The sequence below is a fragment of the Pseudochaenichthys georgianus genome, chromosome 6 (assembly GCF_902827115.2).
Source record: "Pseudochaenichthys georgianus chromosome 6, fPseGeo1.2, whole genome shotgun sequence".
NCBI classification, from domain to species: domain Eukaryota; kingdom Metazoa; phylum Chordata; class Actinopteri; order Perciformes; family Channichthyidae; genus Pseudochaenichthys; species Pseudochaenichthys georgianus.
In genome coordinates, this window is record NC_047508.1 from 9,092,799 (window position 1) to 9,112,932 (window position 20,134).

At 39.6% G+C, this 20,134-nt stretch overlaps 1 protein-coding gene across 1 annotated transcript; it reads right to left on the reverse strand.

Annotated features, from left to right (window-relative positions):
• Positions 1-187: 187 nt before the first annotated feature.
• On the reverse strand, positions 188-15,512 carry LOC117448200 (probable E3 ubiquitin-protein ligase HERC3). The gene is made up of 23 exons (XM_034085380.2): positions 15,257-15,512; positions 15,043-15,154; positions 14,831-14,907; positions 11,888-12,109; positions 11,705-11,796; positions 10,826-10,956; positions 10,352-10,476; positions 9,411-9,481; positions 9,172-9,284; positions 8,267-8,326; positions 8,080-8,185; positions 7,774-7,969; positions 5,356-5,504; positions 4,775-4,891; positions 4,598-4,693; positions 3,598-3,741; positions 3,269-3,409; positions 2,949-3,118; positions 1,959-2,022; positions 1,779-1,849; positions 1,486-1,669; positions 1,273-1,369; positions 188-1,098 (listed from the first exon to the last, which is right to left on the reverse strand). The coding sequence occupies exons 1-23, from the start codon at positions 15,459-15,461 to the stop codon at positions 878-880; spliced, it is 2,964 nt and encodes a 987-aa protein (XP_033941271.1). The 5' UTR covers positions 15,462-15,512; the 3' UTR covers positions 188-877.
• Positions 15,513-20,134: the final 4,622 nt, after the last annotated feature.

A 20,134-nucleotide genomic window follows, 5' to 3' on the forward strand; every position in this document is an offset into this window, starting at 1 on the left:
ATGTCAAAGGTATCTTTGTAAGGTTTGCAGTGTGGTACCACTTTGGAGTAAACCAGGACTGAGCTCATATCAATTAATACACAGACGTATTGGGACGAGTAAATCTATCCATTCATTTTTACTAAAGTGGCAACTTCGCTTTACATGCTGGTCCGGAAAAGGCTAGTTACAGATTTTGCGCAAAAAATACATAGAAGAATATACATTTTTTATTATTCTTTCTTTTTCAAAGTTTTACATGTGATAAATGCATACATTTTGATACTTGCCGTCTCTGATGGCATGTTTGTTTATTAACTAAGGTTACCTGGTACGAGATACAAATAAAACATACAGTAGAGTCAAAACAAACACATATAATGGCCCCTAGCAGGAATAAAGTGCAACATAAATATCCAAAACAAAGGTTGGGCATTCTCCCAAAACCCATATTCTTTTCTCTAACCTAAATAAACAAGAGCACAAACCAAAAACAAACTTCATTTACCATACAGCGACACTTGCTACTTCTCTGACACATAATCACCCATACTATAATTTTGCAAGACTTTTATCAAATGTATATATAGTGTATTGGATTTTGTATCCAGTGGATTTTGTAAGAAATAAATACACATAAACCATAACAATGGTTAGGGTTCCTGAGAAGTAAAACTCATGATATAAATATAAAAAGCTTAAATTATAAGTTAAAATCAGCTGTTATGTTGCTACAGCTTAGTGCTGCTAGGAATGAATGATGCAGCTCTATAGCTTTTTCAAAGTGCATGTGCATAGAGCACAGTGCTTTTGATTGGATCCTGAAGTAGCACAAACAAAGGTATCCCAAAATAAAAAATCAGTCTCGCCCTTTCCCAGCACAGTTGTGCCTCCAGCATCACTCAGAGAATCCTTTCACCGTCAGCAGGGCCTCCGTCAGCCTGTCTCTCATGATCTCCTTGGAAGAGTATATGGGCAGGGTCAGAATAGAGTGACAGGTCAGAGACCCAGGGAAGTGCTGATCGTAGGTCTGACCGCTCTGGATTTGAATGAGTTGAATATTCATCTTGACCTCGTCCATGCCAAAAATGGGAACACCCCTAAAACCAGTCAGGAACCCTGAGGAACACCCGGGTAGAAAATAGGAATCTTCAGGTTAATTTGGATGAATGAATGGATGAGTGATTAATAACAATAATATTAATACCTATACCAACTGACATGATTTGGGATATTAATTGATAGGCTGCTTACATTAGGTTTCGATTTCATTAGGTACTTTGCAATACTTACACAGGAAATCTTTCTTCTGGTCTTCTGTCAGGTGCTCAAACACTTCCCAAAACATCTGTATGGTGTTGTAGCCTAGTCGTAGATCCCAAACTGTGTTCTAAATTCAGGTTAAAAAGACACATCTGTTACAATCTTTGATTTCTAAAAATCAAGCGAAAGAAAATGTAAATCAGTTGCAGAGAAAACAAAAGGATCTTGTGTTTGGAACAGTACCTGTTTCAGTTTTGCCCAGTCATAGACCTCCTGGCCCACGAGCACTCGCTGCAGCTCTTCTGGCCGGAACAGCTTCACCGCATCCTGGTCACACACCATGAAGAAGCCCCGCTTGAACTCCTGAAACACACCTTCCACTGATGTGTTGAAGGCATGATTCACGTAGGCATCCACAAACTCCTTCCTGTTCAGCAGATTAAAGTTCCAAGTCAATCAATATTTATCTGACACCGAGCCACACTGGGTGCTTGTCACAAACACAACTGGAAATGTTAATATTCTAAAAGTCTTACCTATTTTGAGCTGTCACTGGCTTTTCAGGATTTTGGGGATCAAGGTCAACCTCTTTCTGATCCCAGTTGATCTGTTCAGGAATCAAGAAAGTGAGCAGGTTAGTAACATCACTGCAACATGTTTGAGTAAGAAAGATGAACGAAACACACTACTGGTGATCCTTAGAGTAAAACACCTACCAAAAACTCTGCATACAGGTTTTCAACTTCATCATCTTCAGAGTCTAAGATGTACTGCAGACTCCTAAGAAACAGAAGTTCAACATTAGATCTGAGTGATACATTGTTTTTGTTAAAGTGACCTTTGCTGCTACATAATATTTATTAAATATATTGTGACCTTTCAGGAATCATTCAAATCAACACAATGCAACTACTAAATGTAATGCAACTATAATCTCAGACTTGATTACAATTGTTTGGCGAGAACTTCACGATGTACAAAGCTGCAGGCGAATGCCAATCTGGCCTTCTTGCTGTTGGACTTTTAGGGTAATAGAGTTGGGCAGAAACAAGTCCTAAAACCCGGAAATAACTTAGCATTTTTCAAATTCCGGTTCGATCCTCTCGACGTCAACATTGTTTTTCAACGTCTGAAATAAGGTGTTGGGTTAAAACAAGCCTAAGAGATCTTCATGTTTTGTTCTCAGACATAACAAACTTCAGTAAATACCCAACTTGTGAATATCCTAAGCTTATATTACATTACATTATATACTGTATGTATCATAAAAACGGCGGTTGCTAAGAAAGAATAAAAGAGACTACGAAACATCATCACATCGAGACAAGACCACTTTTAGCTTAGCGTGGTGAACAAAATGTGTTAAGTATTATAAATGTATGTTTGGCCACAAAGCTTATTTTATGCAGTATACCAACATCAAATGGAAAAATCCCATTGCTTTTTTTGGAGGGACCAATCATTTATGGGTTGGCCTACAAAAATACATCAACTGTACCACCATTTTCAACCATTTTCGACCAGCTAGTTCTTGATTTTAATACATTTATCACAATAATTGCCCTGTGGACAGTCCATATTTACAACATTTGTGTATAAGTTACCAACCGTAGGGTCGGTTAATCGCAAAATACAGATGTATTGTTGCATGATGTTGCTCTAAAACACCACATTTGTGTAATGATAAAATGTGGATGAATACTGACTTTCCAACACTCGGGCTGAATTCCATCATATCCTCCAGTGTGGGCTCTACACCCAGCAGCTTCTTGAACAGAGCCAGTGGGAATTGTAAGTGAATGATACACTGGTTGTACAAGGCCAATCCACACAGAACCCCAAACAGCAAGCAGTTTGTCTTGTCCTCATCTGTTGCCTGGGTGGATAAGAGATCAAAACAATGAAAAACCAGGGTGATTGATTTAATTTATGTTGCATATTTTATTGCTGCTTATCATTTTTAGCAGGAAATCCATTACATAAATGGAACCTTGAATCTATCTGAGTGAGGACATAAGAGCCTTACCGTGGAGCGGAACCAGGCCAGTGTTTCCGGGGTGTTGAACATGAACATCTCGAATTTGTTTGACACCATACTACGAAATGAGTGGTGAAAAAGGTCTCTGTTGGACACAAGTGTGATCGTTGGGTCCCCATCGAAATAGACCTGAGAGACAAATATTAAGATTCTTCCTGTGAGGTTACATCACATAGCATTTAATTTTATTTCGCTGCCATTTTTATCAAAAGCGACTTACAATGAGTGCAATAAACCATGAAAATAAAACTCACAACAGCAAGAAACATGCAGTAATAAGCTTAAACCAACAGGTCTCAACTAGCCTAAATATTTACCATAAGTGGCTTCTTCAGCTCACTGAGCGGTGCAGCAGCCAGTTGTCCGAAGGTGCCTTCCAAAAGTGACTTTCGCTTCAGCTTCAGTTCAAAATAGGGATTTGTCAATCCATAACACCAAGCCCTCATTGTCTGTTGTTCTTTCTAAAAAAGAATTGAAAGTAATTTTTTATGTATACTTTGTATGCGTCATGTCATGCATTGTATGGCATTATTTAAAACTGCATTTATTTTGGGGGCAGCGTAACAAGCTGTAAAAAAACAGCATGGACATATTAAAGAGTTGTTATTGAAAACTTGGCAAACAGTAGCCAATTTAAACAACAGCATACACAGAGCGTGTAGCATTATAATCAATATTAGCTTCTAATTGATGCTTGAGTAAAGGTTCATAAGAGTAAGGAAAGTACAATGAGTCAGTAAAGTTATGGACTGTGAAACCAAAACAATAAGCTAAAAGGCTCTAAAAGCTGAGGGTATCTGATGATTCAGGTGATCGGTGAGGTTGCCATTGAAAATGACCCCCTTTCTCATTGCACATTGTTATTTGATTATTTGTTTATTTAAAAAAATGATAAGTGCAGCTTTATAATGAGATTGATAATGTAAATAGGTAATCAGCTTTAAAATGTTGCCACAAAGAGTGGTGCAGGATCAAGTCTCAAAACCCGCTAACTGTTTCCTACTTCTCTTTCCCTCTTCTCAAAGTCAACCCTGAAATATATGTGGTTTACTCACGCTGAAGAGGTTTTCATTTTCATGTTTTGTTCTACGACATAAAATATGTCTGTAAATACCCCACTAGTGAATGTCCAAAGCTTTTATTTGTCGAAATGTGTAAGCATCAGAAACGTGTGTTTACCACAAAGCTTTGGCTTCTGTCGAGGGAGCCCTTGTGGCGCTAACTCCCCAGTTACAAATACTGATATCAGTTGACAACCAAAATGAAATTGTTTCTATGAATTGGTTCCAAAGAAACAAAGTTCCAGACTCAAGTTACCTTAGCGCATACATCGATGTCAAAAGCAATTTTCTTTGATTTCAGATCCATCACAAATGGGAAATTGCAGATGATAAGTGGCTGATCATCCGTATCCTGAAAAAAAGAGTCATGTGAGTAATTTACTTGATGATCACAGATATTTGTGTGATTACTGATTGGTTAATATTTGTTTACCTTGATTTTTGACATTGACCGCCAAAGCTGAACATCTTCTTGAAGAAAGTTTTCGCTGAACCCCACACAGAACGTTTTTTCTGGGAGTCTCTTACTTCCTGCGATTCTGCTGTTGGCCTTTAAAACAAGTATAATGAGATCCAGTTCATTAAAGAGGAAACTATGGTTATCAATATTTACAGCAAGAATAAGACAGTTGATACCAGAGGTTGCGCTCGACTTTTTCACTGGGGGAGAGCACAGTCGTGAACTGTCAACGGGAGGCGGGGCGCACGCTCGTGAACTGTTAGCGCTGTGTTATGCATGTCCACTGCACCACGCAGGAGTGCGCACAGCGTAAAGCCAAAACTCAGACATTTCAATGATTTGTACGGCAAAGTTGGGTTTGGAAACGGTATCATTTCTTTTTTGGCAGGTATGCATAACACCGGAGCCTCGCTGCGGGGAAACTTTGGCGCTGTTCCGAGTTTGTTCTAATCCGTCAAAATGACGGACTGCTTTCAGATTTTTCCGTCATTGTTAAAAAAAATCCATCATAGACGGAAAATATTCGGTTAACGCGACCTCTGGTTGATACTCACGTTGTACATCAGCTGGAGGACTAGGAGCAGGTTTCTGACTCCTGAGTTTCGAGGAACAGGCTGGTTGGACAGGATCACTGAGAGGGCCTGCTTCCACACCTTAACATGTTTACTCATGGTGGAGGATGGCAGTGAGGACCACCAGTCCCCTGAGGAAGACAACAAGGAGATTTGCATTAATGTTAGCGAGCAAGTTAGACTCTATACAAGGACCCAACTTATTGCAATTAACGTAAAGCATCTTATTTTAATGAAAAACAAAAAAGTGTTTTTAGGGGCTGTACACATGCTGTGGGCATTTGGTGTTTGCTCTTATACTGACGTGTTAAGAGTTACAGCTAAATGTACCAGCTGCTCACAAAATGAATATATGGGAGCATTCACACCAGCCTTTTATAGTCCGGTTAAATCGAACCCTGGTGCGTTTAGCCGCTTGGTGAGGTTCATTTGGGTCGGTGTGAACACAGTCCGAGACCTCTTAAGTGAACTAAACAACCGGACTCTGGTTCGAATAGGTGGTCTCAGAATGCTTGCTTGCGAACTCTGGAGCGGTTCATTGCTGGTGTGAACGCAGTCCGCACCAACACATAGGAAGCGTAGTATTTACGTGTCACACAAACGCGGATGTCTTCAAAAATCTTTAGCGAAAGAGTCTTTCAAGACATCCGCGGTTGTTTTGTTAAAGAGTGAAGCAGAATTTTTTTTCACGACACTGTGTCTCAGGGCATCTTAATCTTTAAGAACCTATTAATGTGTTATACCAGATTAACGGGAAGAATTTCAGCTAGCTGACGATACAAACCATTTTTACCAAAACAAAACACAAGTCTCATAAGAAGCATATAAATGACCCCTGAGCGAAAAATGCTAACACACTTTGTCACAGAACTCAAGATAAAGATACCCTTATTACTTATCGTAGCTGCACATATAAGATATCCGATTAAAGCTGAGGTTCCACAGATTATATAGGTATATATATCATCACTGAGCGATCTGAACTCACGACAGGGGAAGCAAACACATACATCACAACATGTACCTTTACGGAGCTTTTACGGGAGATCGTCTCACCGTAGCTGTCAATCTGATCAAAACACGTGTTCAATGGCATTAAAAAGAGAAAAAACGTGGCTGAATCAGTTAATCCATAGGTTGATAATGTGCCTGTCGCTTTGAAAAAATTATTTATAATCCATAATTCCATTTTTATGTAAAAATCGGAGAGTAAAAGTTAGCTGCTAATGGTAGCCACCAGAGTTATCGTAGCTTCCGGTTTTGGCTATGCGTCACTCTCACTCCTTATTTGGTAATGTGTGTGTGTATGTGGGAGTTCCCCTCGATTCCATTGGCTCTGACGGTTAGAAAGAGATGTCAATCATCAAAATCGACCAAGGGGGGCCAGAGATATGGAAAATCCACCCAAATGACCCCAGAAGTGGGGTTTTTTGTGCTAAATCTCTCTAAAAAGGTAAAATTTCACTTGTTTTGCTATTATGTTGTAGTTTGGATTCCTAAAGCTTTTAGTATACCATCCCATCATTCAAGAGTGGTTTGCACTATAAGTAATTATTATTTTTGGGCGGACACAATAATTTACATTTTTTTACTATGTTCAATCTGAATTTACTTTAAATTTACATCTACATCCAACTCACAGATGTAACCTTGCTTTGAGAAAAAAGATTATGAATTTAACCCTTTTAGAAGGGAAGATATGGCCCTTTGTTCTGGGAATGTCATTTTCGAGCCTGAGACCTGAAAAACAGGCTCAGGGCTTAACAGGGACGTTGTCTGATTTTATAATCATATGCCGCTAGTGTCTGTTGATCTCCAGATTAACAGCATGAGAATAACCTGCCGAAAGTGCCGATGCTCCATGGCGGAGGCTCCGGTAGAAATTGTCGGGATTTGCGTTTTTACCCCCTTAATGTCTGACCAATGGTTGAACAGCATTTCCGAGCACATGACTTGTGTTTAAAGTTTATAGTCCGTTTGAGTTTTGCCCGTGTGAACGCAAACCGAACCTTCCAAAAAATTAAACAATGTAACAAACTGTGGTCTGGTGCGCACCAGAGAAGCGGACTATTAGGTGTGAATGCACCCTAAGGGGACACACTGGATAGATATTAAAGTCAGGGTAAGGAAAGTTCGGCAAAATAAAAAACTTCAGAGCATCTACATGAACACATTGGTAATGAGGGCGCCTAAAACAAGGCACTAGCACGGCCCCGAAAGTTACACAATAGCATGCACTGCTTAGTATTACTGTAACTCCCATTTGATTATCATAACAATTGCAACAACTTTTCCCTTCCGTTTTCACCCCTTATTCCTTGCACTCCATTACAGTACATGATTATTTGATACATTTAAATTGAGCGTGTCAAACATTCAAACAGGTATTTCTGACTGTACCTATGACCCGACGGCTTTCAGCAGAAAGACTTTGTATGGCAGCAGCCACCGCGTCGGAGAGCTTTGTGCTCGACTGCAGTTTGTATTTCTGGATCACATGCAGGAGCTCATTGAGAATCAGGAAGATCCTCAGCCCCTCCACTCCCACTGGCTCCTCATCAAGGGAAGGAAGCAAGTGCAAGACAGCTTCCTCAACCTGTTGAGGAAAAGCAACGCGATAACTGAGTAAAGCATTACGAAAAGGTTTTGAAACTAAACTTCCCACTCTTCCATGTTTATTAATGCTCAACACTTTTCAATTCATACCTTTTCCAAAAGACCATCCCTCTTTGCCAGTTTCTCAAAAGCACATTGCACAAGCGCGAAGTTCAACCCGTGGTACTTAGGAGAAGTCCGGAAATGTTTATCTTGGCTATGGAGATAAACAGTGAATAAATGTTATGTAATTCACCATATTGGAAGGAATAATATATGATGCCCAGATTATGTTTACCTTTGGTCCATGAAGATTTGATTCACACGTGATGCAGAGGAAAACGTCCTGCTGACATTCCTGAAAGGTTTTAATATGGTTAGTCAACAACATTGAGTGCTTGCAGCCAATAGCTATCATAAAACTAGAGCTGTGTATTGGGAATAATCTAGTAATTCCATATTAATTGGGATAAAGAGGGGTTATTATTCAATATCAATTTAAAAATGTTTTACTGACTACCACCATTATGCTTTTTGGGGTTTTCCCTTTCCTGTAGTGTGTTATATAGGTTTTTGTGCATGTAAATGGTCTCCAAAGGCTAAAATGCCAAGTTCCTTCCAGAGGGAGTTTCCCTCCCCCCCCCCCACAACCTAAAACACCTCCATTGGATTCCTTTATTTTTTTCTGTAACATAATGACATCACTATGTAACACTTATGTTTCTATTGGCTAGCACTAGCACTCTAACACATTGTACGTGATAGACTATCACGGGACATCTTTAAGTGGTTAACCAATCACAATTAACCAATCAGAGCAGACTGGGCTCTGGTTTCAGACGGAGGGTGAAAAGAGGTGCTGCAGCACAGGCAGTATGAGAAAAATAAAGAGCTTTTTGAACATTAAAGCATGGAGACATGTCCCAGTAGAGACACAGCATACAAATTAGAGACCTGAGAATGAGCATGTCATGGATCATTCAGTACAGAGGGAATTTCATTTGCATTTATAACGCAAAATAAACGTAATAAATGTGTGCAACACATCTATGCATGTTAGCTATCAATAAAAACCCAATGTCTTTGAGAACACAGCATCACAAAATATAATATCGCAATATTCAAGTGTAACAATATTTAATTACAACCTAACATGATATAAACCATTAATATAATTATATATACACGATAACTGCTACTTACTGTTGTTTCCTTTTCCATGATCTTGAATTGCCTTTAGAGAGCCATTTGTCAATCAGGCCATCAATAGAGTCCTGTTTTACATTGCTGTCAGTGTTTGACTCCTCTTGAGCTTCCTGTTAACGAAATAAAAAATACTTTATGTTTGGCTCAGGAAAACGTCTTAACATGTATCATTCATTGGTGTTAAAGTATTATTAAACCTCCAACCATTATGATCTGTAGTGTATTTGTGTTGGTACCTGAACAGAAGTTGCAAACGAACAGTTTCCTCCCGCGAAGATGTTTCTTATTTTAGGACCATCAGTGATATCTGGAATAATAATATAATAAAAGTTATCTTTCTTCGAAATACGTTGACATGAAACCATGCCATGTGTAATGTATTGTAGGCATTCAGTCAATTTAACATGCTATTTTCCCTTTAACTACTGTCACTCTTGTAGGCTGCGGTAGGATTTGAGGCCTGTTTTGTTTGACTTATACTGCCTGTAAAGAAAATGTGTTTGTATCTTGAGCAAAGTACATGTATGGACTAACCATGTCAATAAAAGCAAGGAATAGAGAAGAGGGATAAAGGAAGGTTCCTGAAAGTGAAATGGCAGCCATGATAAGAGCTGAGGGAATTCTGTACAGTAAGTGATAAAGAAATAAGGAGAATCTTTTACCAATGGAGGGGAGATAATGATATCCCACAACTCATTGTAGCAGCAACATTTTAAGATAAATTATTAAGGAACAGTCATAGGACCTCATAAAAAAAAAAATATAATAATATAAAATGTATATATATTTTAAATATTTTCAAACAATAGACATTACACAAAATGTAAACCCTCTTTAAAATAACTTGCAATAAAAAGTTACAATAAAATAAAAACAGAAATATTAAAATATTATTAGTAAATAATAATACAAAATAATTAAAATCAACATAATACAATTAAAAGTATGTAATGGACACGGGAAATCATCCAAAAGTTTCAACAGTTACAAAGCTGGTAAACAAGAAGCTATCCAATCCTATCTTGCCTTTAAATTGTCTTCTTAATTATAGATAATCCTATGTTTTTGTCTGTTACAATAGTAATAGTTTTTTTTATGGTATATTAGACAAAATGTTTTATAAATATGTATGACATTCCTAACTGGAATTAATAACTTATAACTGAAATGTAGATACCCTGTGGCATTTGAACAGGTAGCGGCACAGACGGAGGACTCTCCTCTCCGTGTCCCAGCTGCCCCTGCTCTCCACACCCAAAGGAGTAGACCCTCTTGGAGTCCGTCAACACCAATGTGTGATGTCTGATTGAGAAAACAATAATATAGCACAAAATGATTATAATGTCAACAACAAAGGCTTTTTCTTGAGTTTTACAGCCTCCAAGCCCCAGTTCAAATCTCAAGAGTGCTGTAACAGTGACTTTCTTTTGTAGGCCAACCCTTTAAAAAGCAGAAGACAAAAATAATGTATACTGAATACCTTGAAAAATAAAAAGATGAATAGCTGATCATACTCTCATGGAGCTACTGTATGCAAAGTTAGATTCTCTATAATTGGATTCAACCGTCACAATTAGATGATGTCAAATAATAAAACATTGTTTGAACTGCATTGGTGCTGAGTTCAGAATCTAAATATTGCGTGTTGTACCTTCCACAGGCGATCTTGGTGACCTTTGCTCCCCAGAGCTCTGCAACAAGCCGAGGTCGTAGTTCATCTCTGAATGAGTTGTGTCCGAGCTGTCCATGTTCACCAGAGCCAAACGTAAACACTGCACCGTCCTGAGGAGGCCACCAGACAACCATCAGTCTCAATGTTGTTTAGTTTCACATCTTTACATATCTGTGTGACTGGAAGTTAGTATATCATTTATTTTCTCACAAAGAGCTTACTGTATTAATCATCTTTTCTTAATGTTGCCTTTGCTCCCATCTTATTCTCAGAGTAAGTTTGAATATACAGTATTATATATATGATATCTGAATAATAATAATTTCTGATTGGCTCTTGATAATGATCAACTTGGCACTTTCTGCTCATGTTCAACCCATGTAATGTATGAGTAAAGTAAGACCTTTCCACAAATAGATCCTGTACTTGTGAAGTAGTATTATAAATATATATATATGAGCGTAACATATTTATTTGTATGTATTTATTATTGTTTTCTGTTGAGTTCTCATTGTCTTTGCTAGGAATTAGAAATATACACATGCATACGGTTACTATATAAACACCCTTAGTAACAAATACTCAATCGCATAATTATAACAACAAAAATACGTTATTTTCCTTTTTTGTTTGTTAGGCCTTTTTGCTGTCTTATAATGGCTATTGTTTCTGTCTTCTCCTTTCTATTGTATGTCACTTCTAATGTATGTGTACTGCCCTTTGTACTAATTAAACAAAAATAATTTAAATAACTTCACACTACTGGTTGTTCTTTAAATGTTGCCCAATATAATTTAAAACATATTTCATATTCGTATACATTTATATATCAGGAAATCACAGCTTTTTATGTCCAACCTTAGTTAAAGTAGCAGTGTGGTCCTTTCCACAGGAGATGTGAATAGTTTTCTTTGTGTTTAGGTTGTGAAGAGGAGTTGGTGTATGTCTGTCTGTAGACAAATAAATATAAATTCAGTTTTACATCTGATAAGTATATATTTTAATAAATGTAATATACACATAAGTATTTCTTCTTTCTACCTGTAGTGTCTCCCAGGCCGAGCTGCCCACAGTGGTTGCTGCCCCAGCTGAACAGCGCTCCAGAGACAGAGAGGGCGAAGCTCTGCCCCCCCCCTGCAGCGACCTGCACCAGGGGGACCGCTGACAGAGAGTTCAGGTGTTGGGGGGATGTGGCGCTGAGCTGCCTCTCCCCCAGACCCAGCTGGCCCCCGGAGCCTTGGCCCCATGTATACACCTGACCATCTGTGGAGAAAACACTGTGACTTCTTTGGACTTTAATGACGTATGTGCTCTAGGCTAACTTCTTTCGAATCAATGTTTTTCCAGGAGAGGTTTTGTTATTATAATTATTATTATGACCAATACTGGATATTTTTAGAGCTGATACCGATCTAGATCAGTGGCCGCATGACTGTGAGAAAACAAAATGATTATCACAAAACTCTGTAAAACTTGTGTTTTAACAATTTTTTAGGAAGATATTTGTTATTTTAATTATTAATATTGGAGTCCGGCTAACACTGATATTAAGGAGTTAAATGATACACTGAACAAAAATATAAACGCAACACTTTTGTTTTTGCTCCCATTTTTCATGAGATGAACTCAAAGATCTAAAACATTTTCTATATACACAAAATAACCATTTCTCTCAAATATTGTTCACAAATCTGAAAAAATCTGTGATAGTGAGCACTTCTCCTTTGCCGAGATAATCCATCCCACCTCACAGGTGTGGCATATTAAGATGCTGATTAGACAGCATGATTATTGCACAGGTGTGCCTTAGGCTGGCCACAATAAAAGGCCACTCTGAAACGTGCATTTTTGCTTTATTGGGGGGGTCTGGGGGAGTCCGAAAACCAGTCAGTATCTGGTGTGAGGGGTAGGATTAGGGTTAGGGGTAGGGTTAGGGTTAGGGTAATGTTGTGAATCGAGTGGCCTGTGTTCGTCGTCCATAACATACGCCTGCCCATACCATAACCCCACCACCACCATGGGCCACTCAATTCACAACATTACCCTAACCCTAACCCTACCCCTACCCCTCACACCAGATACTGACTAGTTTTCGGACCCCCCCCAATAAAGCAAAAATGCACGTTTCAGAGTGGCCTTTTATTGTGGCCAGCCTAAGGCACACCTGTGCAATAATCATGCTGTCTAATCAGCATCTTGATATGCCACACCTGTGAGGTGGGATGGATTATCTCGGCAAAAGGAGAAGTGCTCACTATCACAGATTTTTGCAGATTTGTGAACAATATTTGAGAGAAATGGTTATTTTGTGTATATAGAAAATGTTTTAGATCTTTGAGTTCATCTCATGAAAAATGGGAGCAAAAACAAAAGTGTTGCGTTTATATTTTTGTTCAGTGTATATCACATTCATAGTTTATATATATTTTTGTTGTTTTATGTATAAAAAACAAATGCTTGTAATGTGTCTGTTACACCATGGTGTCCTATGTTGGTAGTTTTTATTTTGGTTTAAATAATTAGTGAGGTGGCTATTACATTTCTTGACACTGTATTTAACCACAGTGACTCTAAAGTGTTTGACCCGGTTGAATGACTGTGTTGACAGCTTTTAGAGCTTCCTCTAATGTAAGAGCGCTCTGTTGGACAAACTGTGTAACAACATTATTTTGGAATTTTCCAAAAGTATATTTTCCTGCCATATGTTCAGAATAAAATATGAAAAACCTTCCATATTGGAAACCAGGGGCGGACTGGCCATCGGGAATACAGGGAGTTTCCCCGGTGGGCCGGTGCTGTGTGTGGGCCGGAGGGCCTAAATCCTACCGGCCCACATTTGTAAGTGTTCGGGCCACTCCCTTTTTTTTTTTGCTTACCTAAATCTTACCGGCCCACATTTGTAAGTGTTCCGGACCAGCCCAGCCCAGTGGAGTGTAGCAGGGAAACGGGGGCCAGGGGGAGTGGCTGTACGGCTGTACCCGTAGGATATGCTTTTAACCCATCCTAGTACCAGGAGTCTAGTACTAGGAGCAGTGGGCAGCTATTGTACAGCGCCCGGAGAGCAATGGGAGGGAGGGGGGAAGGACGGTGTCCGGTGCCTTGTCAAGGGCACCACGGCAGGGCAGGAGGTGAACTGGGACCTTTCCAAGTAGAAGTCCACACTCCAAATGTAGGTTTGGTCGGGGACTTGAACTGGCGACCCTACGGCTCACCGTCCAAGCCCCTACTGACTGCCATATATTTAGTCCCTAATGCTGCTCTCAAAGTGCACCAGATTGATGCATTTAACTTCAATATTTAAAAACAAATCTTCCCGGGGGAGCTTGCCCCCGGACCCCCCTAGAGGAGGTGAGGTCCACCACCTGCCCACACCCCCTGTTAAATTGTCTCACCCACATTGAGGATGCTTCCTACGCCCATGTTTTATTCCATGTGTCAAGTCAGGCAAATTGGGTCGAAATGTTATTGCATCAATGATCTGTTAACATTAAAATCACTAAATATATGCTGTAACTATTTTGCTCTTGGTAACTCAAGGGCTCAGGTAATGTGATTACTATATGAATAATTGTCCAAAATAACATAAAATGCATAGGGTTTTTTGTTAAGTTACACTTTTTCCCCCCAGTCCGCCCCTGTTGGAAACATGTAGGCTGATACAGATATATCATCGATGTATGTCCTACTGTACATATCTGCCTTCATCTCAGCTACTACTGGACTTTGCGTCAACTTTTACAAAAATGTATTTTTCCACTAAGTCAAAACAACAAAAGAGAAAAACAAAATTGAGTAATGGTACTTTTAAATGCAGTGATTAAGCTGAATGTTAGACGGTAAAGAGCTACATCTCTTCACTGAAATACTAGATGTGTTTGAACGACAGAGATTGATGTATTGCCTATAACTCTGGTGTATATCATTATTTTATAATTTGTGTTTGTGTCATGTGTTTTCAGCAGTTTATTGTACACTTTACTGTACCTTTCGACAAGGCTACTGAATGCTGGCTCCCACAAGCAACCTGAGAAACCTCTATGTTACACAAAGCTGCCAAAGGCCTGAGAGAACAAGAAACACAAAATAAGACTGATGGAATACCAAGCAATAAAGTTGACTACAGTAGCATGAATCCGACATATATATTTAGTAAGACACATTCTAAAAAAGGTAATATTATATAAATGGCTCCTTACCTTGGAACGAGACTTGTGTCCAGACAGAGAACTTGTCCTCTCTCAGACAGCAGTGTGACCGTATCATCTCCACAACTCACAGCCTTTATCTTGTCTTTAAACTTCACAAACTCTGAGAACACAACACAGCAGGTGGTTTTATGGCAATGTCAATATTGCTTTAAATAATAAACTTATTTTTGTCAGAACTTTTTAAAAAGGGAATATAACTCACTCTGTTCTCCTCTGACTCTTCTCCCATCTTCGCTCTCCTCGGTGCGGATAACGGAAGCCTCTCCACCCCCCTGGATGAAGGCGAGCACAGTGCGACCCGCTGACAGTTCCGTGATGTGGACTCTGTTCAGGAAGGGGACTCCATCAGCTGTTGAGATGTTAAAACCATCTCCCAGCTGGCAGCCGTGCTCTCCCCATGAAAACATGTTGCTTATGCGTCTCAGGATCAACCACAGCTGCTATTTATGACTCTACAAATCAAAAACGAAACTAAATTAGTGACGTATGGAAACACTGGAAAACAAAACTTATAATATCAACACACTGCGAAGAAACGAAAACAAAACGCCCACTGAGTCAGAGGGAGGAGGAGCTTCACCACTTCTGAGGTAAACGAAACCCGAAAGTGAAACTGGAGTTCATGAAGTCTGTTAATGTGCAGTCTACAGCAGGGTAGAGATAAGGGAGGTTCAATGACTAAATGGAGAAAATAGATTACAAAACGTACAACTCTGTTAGTAGGATGAAAAGCACAGCAGATACAACTCATTATCTTAAAAAACAGCTCCTTATGTCCTATACCTTCTTCTACTACGAGGCATTGAGATCATTTAATCAAAACAAGACATCAAAATCATTTATGCAATGTTGTCTTTACAGAGATATAAAATATTCAGAGATCGGAGAAGTGCTCAGATCGTGTACTTAGGTAAAAGTAGAAGTGTAGGAGTACTGTGTTAAGTAAAAGTCCTGCATTCAAAAATCTTACTCAAGTAAAAGTACACATTGAAGTCTTGGCATCAAAATATACTTAAAGTACCAAAAGTAAAAATACTCATTATGCAGATTGATCCTTTTCAGAATAATATATATGCTGGTAAAGGTGCAGCTTGAATGACTTTGTATACTGCAGGGTAGCTGGTGGATTTACTCCACGTGGAACTAAAGTCTGATTTAAGAGTTGATTATATTTCACATCATTCATCCACATCTGCAAAGTAACTAAATTAGGTATTAAATACATGTAGTGGAGTAGAAGTACAAAGTAGCATAACATTGAAATACTCAAGTAAAGGACAAGTAGTGTACTTAAGTACAGTCCTTGAGTAAATGTACTTAGTTACTTCCCACCGCTGCAATTAAGTAAGGAAAAGAGCAACATATAAATAAACTTGTTTCCTTAACATAGTTGGTGAAAAGATAACTCGGAGCAATGCACCAACAGTTTACAAATATCTGTATACCTTCGAGATACAGTCCCATAAAGTCATTGATCCACCTGGAAAGAACCAAACACCTTGAGAGGATGGGGGGGTCCTATTACTAAAAAACAGCTCCTTATGTCCTATATTGTTCCAAAACAATGGTGGTTTGGAACACTGGCCCAGTTCATCATGGCCTTGTTCTAATAACTTGATTACGTTGTCACTCACCTACGCTGTCATTGGAGGTAGTCGCAATTTCTACAGGCTCGCACTTACCTGTTAGCATCTGGCATTCTGTTAGCATCTAGCAGCATCTAGCTCTCCTGCTTACAAACTTTTAGCCATCCCTACTTATACAAATAGTAGTTTTAGTTGTCTGCGATCTGCGGAGGCCTACTCCCACCTGTCGAGTGTGGCTGTACTAAGGTGTTTTTCCCACGGAGACGTCGCGAAGAGACGGAGCGGCTCCACCTGTTGCTGCATGCGATCTGCGATTTACGGAGGCCTGCTCGTTGCGAAGAGACGGAGCGGCTCCACCTGTTTGCTGCCTGCAATATGCGATCTACGGAGGCCTGCTCCCACCTGTAGAGGCTGTACTGGAGAGGTTGTTACCCCGGAGTCGTCGCGGGGGGGACGGAGTGGATCCACGCTTCGGGCTTGGCCTGCTTCCACCGGGCGTGTGCTGCTGTACGCAGGAGGATTTTACCACCGCTGGGGCCTGCTTTCCACCTGTCCTGGTTCTGCTGTTGCAGAGGCCTGCTTTCACCCCGGGGATACCACGGAGGGACCGGAGCGCCTCCACGCTGCTGTTTTACAATTACCGGTTGCCTTGTCATAGTCAATCTGCTCGACAAAATATGTTTGTCTTTTTTATTTTCCTGCGATGATGGTTCTTCAGGACTGCTTCTTAAGCTCTAATCACACTCTCGCAGACTTTTCCGGTTTTTCTAAATTAGATGACTATGTATTTGTGTCGTTTAAGAGGAAAAGATGCCTGTTTTTTTTGTTTGTTATTACTGTCAGGAAATGTACAACCTAACCCTGGTCCGCCCAGTAGTAATAGTCAGATCGCTACTCCTGCTGATTTTAAAGCTCGGTCTGGGTTGGGTTTCATCCACTTGAATGTGCGCAGTCTGTTAGGTAAACTAGATTTTGTCCGTATCTGGGCAAAATCGACTGACGCTGATGTCATTGTCTTATCTGAAACATGGCTAAATAAGTCTATTTTGGCCTCTGACATTGCCTTAAATGGTTTTAATGTGTATCGTACCGACCGGCCTAATAAAGGTGGTGGCGTTGCCATTTATGTTAAGAATAAGTTCAGTGTAACCACATTAGTTTCCAAATCGATCAGTAAGCACTTTGAATTTTTAGCCATAAATATAGAAGTGGCAAAGGGTCAACAGGTCATGGTCGTGGGCTGTTACAGACCCCCCTCACCTGTCAAAGACTCCTTGTCTTCACTAGCAAATCTTTTACCACAACTAGACTACAAGGAAATAGTGCTACTTGGAGATTTAAACTGGGACTGGTTAACTGAGGAGGATTTTAAAAACCTTTGTATCTCTTTGAATGTTACTCAGATTGTTGACAGTCCTACTCGCCCAAATATTAAGTCTCCTAATAAATCCTCCCTAATTGATCTCATTTTAACTAATGTTCCCCATAAATATTCATCTGTGGGAGTATTTGCAAATAATCTGAGCGATCACTGTGTTGTAGCTACAATTAGGGACACTAAGGTCCAAAAGGTTAAACCTCGCATTATCATCAAGAGAGACATAAAACATTTTGTGGAGCAGGGTTTTGTGCATGATCTGTTTGGGTTTGATTGGGGTAAAATCGATCTGTGTGCTGATGTGGAAACCGCATGGTCTTATTTTTATCTTGGTTTTATGGAGATCATTGATAGACATGCACCCCTGCGTACATTTAGAGTAAAGGGACGAGACAATCCTTGGTTTTCTGCTGATCTGTCCAGTCTCCTTCATGAGAGAAACAAGGCCTGGGCAAAGGCTAGGCAATCAGACTCAGAGGTAGAGTGGCTGCGTTTTAGGCAGCTAAGGAATAGCTTCACTTCAAATGTCAAAAGTGCAAAGTCGAAGTACTATCTGTCAGTTACCACAGAAAACCTAAATAATCCTAGGAGATTTTGGAAAGCAATACAATCGATATCCACCGGTGAGATCCGTAATGAGCTATCTCCGTGCCTTACCACAGCATCTGGCACTATATCGGACAGGGCTACTATGCTAAATTGCTTTAATGAGCATTTTGTGTCCTGTGTCATCATCGTTTTTATCATTTTAATGCCATTGAAGACCAGTTTAGACCAGACAAAGAGGAAGGTGAGCCATGTTAGCCTAGCGCATTAGCGCTAGCGCCACTTGTTTTGATGTACGTTTTTGTTGATAAAGTCGCGAGTTTGTATCTTTCAGTGTTGAGGTGGGCACCGTTAGATTCTGTGTCTTTACGATCATAAACAATGTGTTGGATGTGCAGCTAGGATAAGTAATAAGGGAGCTCGGAGTGATTTTCGGTGCAGTAATAGGTTCGCATTTTTCGCTCGGGGCTAATTCAGAGGCTCACTGTAAGAGGAGAACAGAGTAGGCCTATGTTTTATTTTTATTTTTTTCACAACAGTTGTATTTGGATGGAATGAATACCTATAGTGATAATTCAAAGTAATAAAATGATTTTTACAGTGAAAAAAAAAAAATGGAACTGATGGTTCCCAAATTACCCAGAGGTGAGTCCGCTTGGACTTTATTTTTCTAAACCTCTCTAAAAAGGTCAAATTTCACTTGTTTTGCATCAATCTTGATACAGGGTACTTATTATATATTATAGTTTGGATTCCTAAAGCTTTTACTCTACTAGCCCATCATTCAAGGGTGGTTTTCACTATAAGTAATGTTTTTTTTCTAGGCGGACATTAGAATTTACATGATTTTACTGGGTTCCATCTGAATTTACTTTAAAATAAAAACATCTATATTGATTCTGACACTTCTACATCCAACTCACAGATGTAGCCTTGCTTTGAGAGAAAAGATTATTAATGTACCCCTTTTAGAAGTGAAGATATAGTCTTTGTTGTGTTCGTGGCATTTTCGAGCCTGAAACCTGAAAAACAGGCTCAGGGCTTAAGAGGTTAAGTGTTATTATGGGAAAATTACTATTCTTGTGCTACTACTGCCTTATTAGGTCCATATTGAGCGGCGCATATTAAGACCAAAACTCATGTACAACAACTTCCTTACTTGCAACAAATAAGCACTAATTAGAGGGTTATTGAGGAAAAACTCTCAACTAATGGCTTATTACTTGTAGAATACGGCAGTGGCGAACCGTGGCGATCACAACTGGACCTTCTGTAGACACCCCCCCCCCCCCCATTATAATGTCCGTCTTTTCACTGAATTTTCGTCTTGAAAAGGGTACTCACAACAATTCCGCAACAACTTCATCTTCACCTGTTTCACTTGTCATTTCAATGTTAAAAACAATAAAACGGCATGAATTGCTTCATCGCATTCATTCTAGATCCTCTGTCTCGAGCCAGTTAACTAGTGGGCCTTCTAGAGTACCCTGGAACCGAGGGGAACTCTGAAAGAATACGCCCATTGGCTACAAATCAATATCTGATTGGTTGATCAAACTGTCAGTCCAAA

Excerpts from the sequence above, each read along its gene's own strand:
- LOC117448200 (XM_034085380.2), bottom strand. The coding sequence starts at position 15,461 with ATGTTTTCATGGGGAGAGCACGGCTGCCAGCTGGGAGATGGTTTTAAC. Across the intron at positions 8,327-9,171 it reads TCATGGAAAAGGAAACAACA|GAATGTCAGCAGGACGTTTT; the intron begins GTAAGTAGCAGT and ends AAAACCTTTCAG. Across the intron at positions 7,970-8,079 it reads GGGATGGTCTTTTGGAAAAG|GTTGAGGAAGCTGTCTTGCA; the intron begins GTATGAATTGAA and ends TTTCCTCAACAG.